General features: G+C 40.9%; 1 protein-coding gene across 1 annotated transcript; it reads left to right on the top strand.

Moving 5' to 3' along the window:
* Window positions 1-213: 213 nt before the first annotated feature.
* On the top strand, window positions 214-1,188 carry LOC149260303 (uncharacterized). The gene has a single exon (XM_089458006.1). It carries the CDS (start codon window positions 214-216, stop codon window positions 1,186-1,188), a length of 975 nt encoding a protein of 324 aa, XP_089314132.1.
* The last annotated feature ends 7,832 nt before the right edge of the window (window positions 1,189-9,020 follow it).

Genomic DNA, 9,020 nt, shown 5'->3' with positions numbered 1-9,020 from the left:
GCTGGAAGGAGTTCTCAGCAAAGCTCAACACAATAAATGCCTAGGAATACAAGCAGGAAGCCCATGGGATGGAAAGAAGATCTTAAAAGAAACAAAAAAAAGAGGGCGCAAAACGGACCTGCAGAGGACCATCATCTTAGGAGAATTACTAATGGAATCTGGGAGATTCCCTAAGTTGACAAAGTTCTACAAATCTCAGCCCCATTGTTCCTCATGAAGCTTATTTCCTGGAATGTAAGAGGGCTGAACAGCGCTCCCAAACACAGAATGTTAAAAAACGTGATACAGCAAGAAAAGCCCACTATAGTTTTTCTTCAAGAAACAAAAAGCAACAGTACTATCATAGAAAAGGTTCTGAGAAAGATCTGGTCAGGCTGCAGCTCAGTCACAGTGGATGCCTCAGGTGCCTCGGGAGGACTAGCGATCATTTGGAATCCACAATTACTCACTCTCCAAGACTTCCACGCATCTCATTTCTTCATCCAAGCCACCTTCCATCTCATAGGAACAAATATTCACGGTCATCTCTCAAATGTTTACTTTCTGCAACATTTAAATCAGAAACTGGCTCTTCTGGACACTCTTACAGCTCTCAATTCCAACAGACAATTTCCGCTATGGATTGGAGGTGGCGATTTCAACATCATCAGGGCTCTGGAGGAAAAAAGTGGCGGTAGATCGAAATTAGAAGGGGACAGTATTGGCTTCCGAAATTACATTCAAAACAACCATCTTATGGACATTCATACTTCAAATGGAATCTATACTTGGACCAATAAACGAAGAGGATCTCAGCATATTGCTTCAAGGCTGGATCGCTTTCTCATTTCGGATAATGCTATACACCTTGGAGGGGATTTTCACGCCTCTATCGTGCCTCAAGGAGGATCCGATCACTGGCCCATTATGTTACAATGGACGCGCCCAGGTACAAAAAGCAACAGACCTTTTCGATTTGAGGCGTTTTGGTTCTCAAATCCCAACTTCAAAGCAGTGGTTAAGGAGGCCTGGAAAACCTTCAAACCCTCTGAAGGAGCCAAAATGTTCCAGTTCCAACAGAAATTAAAAAACCTCAAACAAGTTCTCAAAAATTGGAATCGTACTCAGTTCGGCAATATATTTGAGCAACGAAAAAAGCTAGAGCAGCAAATGTGCTCTTTACAACAGAAGATTATCATGGAGGGGTGAACAGAAGACAGGGCGCAACAGGAGCAGATCCTCTGGACTGAAATTGAGACACGCAGACAGCAAGAAGAAACCTTGTGGTAGTAGAAGTCCTGTATTCGATGGCTTAAGGAGGGGGAGAAAAACACGAAGTTTTTCCACAGATCCACAATCCAAAGAAGGATGCATAACAATATCGCATTCATCAATAATAAGCAAGGGGAAAAACTAGAAAAGCATGAAGAAATGGAAAAGGAATTCCAAGCATACTTTCAGGAAATCCTAAGGGAACGACCAGAAAGCAGAGATCAAGCCATTCAAAAAATTACACAGCTCATCCCTAAAATCATTACGGAGGACCACAACAATAAGCTGCTTCAACCCATCTCAATGAAAGAAGTGGAAGATGCCTTGGTTCAAATCAAGGATGGTAAGGCACCCGGTCCTGACGGGTTCACTGCTAACTTTTTTCACGAATTTTGGGAGCTTGTTAGCACAGAGGTTTGGGAATTAGTGGAGGAATCACGATCAATGCACTGGATTCTCCCTTCGCTAAACTCTACTTTTTTAGTGCTAATTCCCAAAGGGGATGAATCAAATACGCCTGACAAATACAGGCCTATTGCACTGTGTAACGTCATCTACAAACTCATATCCAAAGTTTTGGCCAATAGGCTCAAACCTCTCCTCCCACTTCTCATCTCGCCAGAGCAGACAGGTTATGTAGAAGGGAGACAAATAATGGACGGCATAATTCTCTCAAATGAAGTGATACACTCTCTGAAGCTTCTAAAAAAGCCAGGTATGATTCTGAAGCTTGATCTCTCAAAAGCATTTGATAAACTTAGTTGGAATTATATACATCAGATGTTATTGGCATTTGGCTTTAATGCAACTTGGACAAGGTGGATCATGAATCTCATCTCTTCACCCAGCTTTTCGATCCTGCTCAATGGTTCTCCCTCAAAGCCCTTCCATCCTTCCCATGGTATCCGTCAGGGGGACCCCCTCTCCCCTTTTCTCTTTGTTTTAATGGCCGAAGGCCTCAGTTGTTTGCTTCACTCAGCTATCACCTCTCATACCCTGAAAGGCATTCCACTTTAGGGTATCCACCCTTTATCTCACCAACAGTTTGTAGATGACACCATGCTCTTCCTTCTTCTCAAGAAGCCTCTGCCTTCAAAGTTCTGCTCTCTCTCTTTTCTAAAGCCTCTGGCACCTCAATCAACGCCGCCAAATCCCAGCTATTCTTCTTTCATACTCCAACCCCTACTCAAAGAAATATAGCAAGAATTTTGGGATATTCCATTGCAACGCTTCCCTTGAAATACTTGGGAGCTCCTCTCTTGGACTCAGCCATTAAACACGCCTCTTGGAGAACCCTCATAGACAAGCTGGAATCCAGGCTCTCCTCCTGGACTTTTCGCTCGCTCAATATGGCTAGCAGACTTATCCTCATCAAATCCGTTCTCCAGGCAATGCCCCTTTATCTCTTTTCCATTTTAGCTACTCCTAAATGGGTCCTCAAAAGCATCCGCAATCTGCAGAGAAACTTTCTGTGGGGCTCCTCTGGTCTCAACAGGAAATGGGCACTGGTCAATTGGAATGAGGTCTGCCAACCAAAAGCAGTCGGTGGGTTAGGACTGCGGGATCCCCTCCATAGCAACAACACAATGGGAGCCCGAATATGGTGGAATTGGCTCTCCAAACCACACACACCTTGGGCTCATCTTTGGCAAGAAAAATATGTGCCAGGAAGTCAATGGAAGGACCTCATCAGAACTTGCCCCACAACTCCAGGCTCCCTGATCTGGAACGCTGCCAAGCTCCACAGCGCCTTCATACAAGAACACAGTTTCTGGGAAGTTCATTCGGGCACCTCAGCTAGATTTTGGGAGGATTCATGGCAACAACTCCCAAAACTAGTGTCTCTCTTTCACAAGCCAATGTGGCAAGCATATATGCATCACGCTGATCTTATCCACGTTCATCAATTCTGGCAACAGCAATCATCTCATGACTTTCAGTGCTGGAAATCAGCAAGCACTTGGCAGGCCAACTGGCAAGGGGAAACCTACACAGAGATCGAGCAGGAGCTAAATCAAAGGAAAATCAAGCACTCTGATCAATAGGACAAGCTTCGCTGGGGTCACACGCCTAAAGGTATGTTTACCACTAAGGAAGCACACCAATTACGCTACTCACCCACGCAGGCAAACAAAGATAAGCTTTGGGACCAGGTTTGGCAACCAGGAATATGGCCTAAGGTCTCCACTTTCTTATGGCTTCTAGGCAAACAGCGAATTCTCACATGGGACAAGCTGCAAAAGAGAGGATTCATAGGACCTTCTAGATGTCCTAACTGCAACCTCAACGCAGAAACCGCTTTGCATTTAATGGATACTTGTCCTCTTGCCACTCAATTATGGGAGAAAATTGATCACTGCAACAGAAGATCTGGCAAACGACAGGGAGATATTGCAGATACCATCAGAAACTGGCCAAAGCAACCCTTCCAAAGCTCTCTGTTAAATTCGTTGTGGAACCTTATCCCAGGTTTCTTTTACTGGATATTATGGAAAGAGAGAAACAACAGAGTCTTCAACAACACCAGCAAACCCATCGACTCTCTATGGCTTCTCCTCAAGCAAAATCTCCAAGAAACTTTGGCAACAAGACAATGGCAACCAGCGGACCTGCCAGAACTCCCTCAGGAACGCCTCATCTTAAAGGCCTGGAACATGGAATTCACCTCTCTGGTCCAAATCAACTCCAGTTCCCCTTCCAGCTCTGCCTCTCCACTAAATTGGTCCCCCCCTACTCCCAATTCGTTCAAATTAAATTTTGATGGCGCGGCTAAAGGAAACCCTGGGCCAGCTGGCTACGGAGGTGTCTTCAGAGATGAAATGGGCACAATCAGATATATCTACCATGGAAATATTGGCAACGATACCAACAATGCAGCGGAACTGGAAGGAATTTGGAAAGGAATCTGCATAGCAGAGCAAGAAAACTTGTATCCTCTTGAGGTTGAAGGAGACTCCCTCATAATAATAGCAGCGATCATCAGAATACAAGCAGGTTCCCCAGCATCTAAAATAGCCACAAGTTGGAGATTACTTAGTAGATTGGAGCAAATGGAGGAAAGGCTGCGGACACCCCGGAGCATCACATTCAAGCATATAAGGCGCACAGCCAACAAAGTGGCAGATAGAATGGCCAATCAGGGGGTCAACCAGCAGATTCTCTACTTCTCAGGCCCTCTCAGTGATTCAAATGATGAACAACTCAAAAATGAATGCACCGCTCTGGCGCAACAGGACTACTCACTCCAGGCTGAGAGGGGTTGATCAGAGAGCCAGTACGATAAGGATGGTGATGGTGGGCAAGGGGCAGCCCACAGGTGCCATCGGTAATCGCCGCAGTCCAGCTCCTTTCACAATGACTCGAAAATGGCCTCGCATGCCAATGAGGTCGGTCTTCTCGTGTCTATTCGTGTCTATGCTTTGGTTGGAAAATGCCCATAGCTGGCAAAGCAAATGTCGGTCTTGGAACTATGCACGGATCAGTTCTTCTTTATTGTATGGTCAATGTAAGCGTCAGTCTTATTTACTGTATGGTCGATGTAAGCGCAGGTCTGGGTCAGTTTTCAGCTGAACTACAAACAAGCAGGTCTTATTGTCAATTTGTCAAGAGCATTTTGCTAGAATGCCATTTTAATGGCTAGAACTTTCAAGGCTTTGGCCTTGTTGTATTATCTATTTGTACTAATATAAAATTAGTCTAATTGAGAAAAAAAAAATGTATTTATTTATTTACTTTTTTTTATAAAGGGTGTGTATTACATAACATATGAGAGTTTTTATAAATAAGTGATTTGGTTGTGTTTGTCATGCCTACACTATTGCATACATACCTTGTCTCAACAAAACGCCATCGAACTCTCATACAAATGATACCTCTAACATTGCATCCTAATGCCAAATACTCCCACAAGCATTGCTTGTCCTTCATGTGATCAAAATACGACCCTCCATTGACAAGGAGCTTTGCTTCTTCTCCACCAAGTTCCTATGTTTCTCCTTCAACAATACTCTTCCAACAAACCAAGGGAGGCCTTGTCTGACATAAATGCTTGTGTCAATGGGGTGAAAGCACAAGGATACAACCCACCTTATGTGTGGCCTTCTTTTACATACATATATCCATGGGAAACTTCCATAGATTTCACCACCTTTGATGGATGGTAACTTAGGTAGACTATCAATTCCCAAGTTCCAAGTATCTTGCACTTAGAGGACCAAGAGAATTGAACCTGTGACCTCACCAAAATGGGGAGAGATATCTCACACCTTACTCATGGCTACTTAAACTAAACCTCAAGACTACTAGACGCCTAGCCCATCTTCGAAGAATAATCAATGGAATAGTAAATTAGTGATATTGTGTTGGGTCCACACTCACATCTAATGTGTATTATGTCTAACACTTTGCATTAGAGCCACCCAAGAGTGCTAATTACTTTCCCTCCCCCACAGTACTTAGCATGCAACCCCCATCGATGCATTTGATGAACTTTGTAAATATAATCATTATCAACAAAGGGGAAGCTCCTCACTCCAATGTGTTCTTCTCAATGTCTATGTGCTTCATTTGTTGTTCAACCCCACTCTAGTCCTCTCTCCTTTACTTTGTGTTATATCCCTCACAACAAAATTCTATTACATAAACATTGAAGATAAATGCAACATATACCCACTTCTATTCCATTTAGCATTTCAACCCTCCATGCATTTAGCATGGCTCTCCAACCCAAAATTATTATAGATCATCAACGCTAAGTTTTTACCCTTGTTCTATTATATTGATGTTGGTGGCAATAGAAATAAATGGGATTCAAGGATGTTTCATTGAACTAGAGAATGTGAATTTTCACCCAAGATATTACCCAAAAGCCACCCTTTCTTGTTATTATATTTCAAGAATTTGGAATTCATCTGAGGCTAGTGGATTTCTACTCGAGATACTTCCTTCATCACACCACTCATTTAGTGTTCAAATGAAACAATTAGCAATATTTTCAGTTGTCATTTTGAGATCTTGGGTTTCATTATCATGGGTTGCGATTCATTGGGCCTTATTTTCATTTCTTCTTTTTCTTATATCTAAGACTTAGGGAATGAGGCTTTTATTAGTCTGGAACAAATCATATATATATAATTTACATGAATTTTCACTTCAAACTTAGAGTTTAGACATAGATACATAATTCTAGTGTATCTTTAATGATTTTGGCTTTCGATTTTTTCTTTTCTTTCATCACGAATGACAAAAAGGAAAATAATTTGTCAGAAATCTATGAATTCTTAATCATAAAGTTGTAACCCCACAAAAATGAATGAATATCCTATGGAATGACATGGGATCAAATTTTACTAAAGGAAATAAGGGGTACAATAAGATTGATGTCTAGCATTTACTCAATTCACCAAGTATATTCCCAAACCATCAAGATGACACATTTCTTTGAGTAAAATTATGAAACAACATGGAGAAATCCAACTTATAACTTATAGCCAAAGCATCAAGAGTTAGAATAAAGTTCCCAAGTGATCCAATAAAAATAATACACATTGAAGATGCCATATACACACAGATCATATATATGAAGCTAAATGTGGTAGCTAAAGCAACCTCTTCCTACACCTAGGGTCCTATATGGCCAAGGAAAGGTGACATCAAACAAATTATACATCCATGAGTTACATATAGATGCATATATCTCAGTTGGAAAATGATCAATGTGATAATAATCCTAGAGGCTGAGATGACAATGAAAATTTATAAATTTCCTCTAAAAACCCATATATAAAGTGGGGTAACAAGTCCTATGACATCCATCTTGTGATTTATAATGGGAAATCCTAAAAAGTATCTTTGAAGAAATATGTCCCATTGCAGGCCAAGATGAGCTATGGGGCCTCACCAATTTGATAGTTGAAGAAGTTTGAATCTTGGTTTGTCAATTTTGGCCCTTAGTTGGAAAGGAAACATGGAAGGAGGTGACCCCTTTAAAAGAGTTCAAATGGGGAAGGGCACATAAGGCCTTGTATAAATATCTAAATCCAATGACCTCCCTCGTAAAAAGAGCTAGACATGTATTGAAATAATGTAGACAATGACCCATCCAAATCTTGATAAAGACAATATAATGTTCCTTGAATCTCATAATAAATGGGGCTTCTACAAATGAGGTGACCCTCTAACTCTATCTCGTGTATATGGAAAAGCTAGCAGATGTTATTGAGAAGAGGAAGATCATGATGATTAATTTCAACTCGATGCTAATGTAAACCCACTTCGAACACAACAAGGGGAATCTAAGGGAAACATCCAATGATCTTGTACATATGTGGGTTAAAAAATAGCACCCCTCTCATTTGCATGAAGTTTTCATAGTACAAATCCATCTTAGAGTCAAGGCCATGAAACGATGAAGTCAAATTACACTGAATATATTGTCCATAAATAATTGTTGTAACAACTTGACAGAAACATACAATAATTTCATTTACATTGTAGGTGTATATCACTTGAATTGTGTTACAACTTTAATCACTCCCCCACAAAAATGTGTCTACATGCTCCCTTGTGATGATGCATCAACCTTACTGGAGAACAACCTCAAGATGTAAATGAAAATTAAAGATGGTGTAACTTTAATAGTGCCCCACGCTCACCCCCCAGCTCACCACTCATGGCTCTGTGAGGCTATTGAAATAATTTATGTGGCTAATATCATTAATTTATCTTATTTACAGTGTTCTTGTTGGGATGGGGTCCCCTGGGTCAGTTTTGGGGTTAAGATAACCCAAGTTTTGATACATTTTTGTAACTAATGTAAAGTCTCTGCGAGTTTTGGATATGGAGCGCACATATGATTAGGAGTCAAAAGGGTTTTAGCCCCTTGTTTATGTAAATGTTGAGTTGGTTTTGGGATCCACCCATGGTCCATGGACCATGGGATTGTATGAAAAAGGCTATAAATAGGTGTCTTAGAGAGTATAAGGCAGAATTGATAGGAAATGGGTAGATATAAGAGAAGTGATAGCGAAGAGAAGTGGGTCATTTAGGAGAATAAAGGCTCTAAATCTAAGTGCGCAGAGGTCTAGGTAGAGTCCACATCTAAGTGCACGAACCCCTGCAGCTGAATGCGCAGGGTAGTTTTGAGTCTGTAATCCTGAATGGAAGATAAATAAAGACAGTTTCCGAAGAATTCTTGTGTATTTTTGTTTACTTCTATTTATGATATATGTTGTCAATGAATAATGTGTTTTATGGAATATTGATTGAATGTTGTGTGATTCGGTTGAATAAATGTTAATGATGTACGCAAAGCATGTTTATGTATTTTCACGAAGACTCTGATGATCTCTTTAATGTTTACTAATAACTTAAATATATTTGCGTGAACACTAATTTAAGGTTGTTCTTTGATGCGCATAAGTGGATAAATTGACTGTTAAGATTCCACAAGTACTAATCGTAGACCTTCATGAAGGTCTGAAGGCTTTTTTAACAGAGTTGCAATAGTGTGCCCTAAGAGTTTATCGATCTACGTGACAGCAGATCTGAAGAGCTAAAAGACATCACACTAGTCTCTGGATGTAGAAACTTGGTTCTTGCATCCCCCCATACTGCTTAGGGTGAGACTCCAGCCTGTGCTACACAAGTTGTTGCCAAAAGGGCCAGTAGTGTTACAAGCATTTGTTGGTTGGCGCAACTAAACTTGGGTTAGGACCCCATAAGCCAAAAATTCTACATCGACACAATTGAGTTTTTTTAGCAAACAAAAT

Source organism: Pinus tabuliformis, chromosome 6, assembly GCF_031772625.1.
Source record: "Pinus tabuliformis cultivar Carrire ecotype Pingquan chromosome 6, CPIR1, whole genome shotgun sequence".
NCBI lineage: Eukaryota > Viridiplantae > Streptophyta > Pinopsida > Pinales > Pinaceae > Pinus > Pinus tabuliformis.
This window is presented reverse-complemented; position numbering and strand designations above follow the sequence as displayed.

Excerpts from the sequence above, each read along its gene's own strand:
- LOC149260303 (XM_089458006.1), top strand. The coding sequence starts at position 214 with ATGAAGCTTATTTCCTGGAATGTAAGAGGGCTGAACAGCGCTCCCAAA.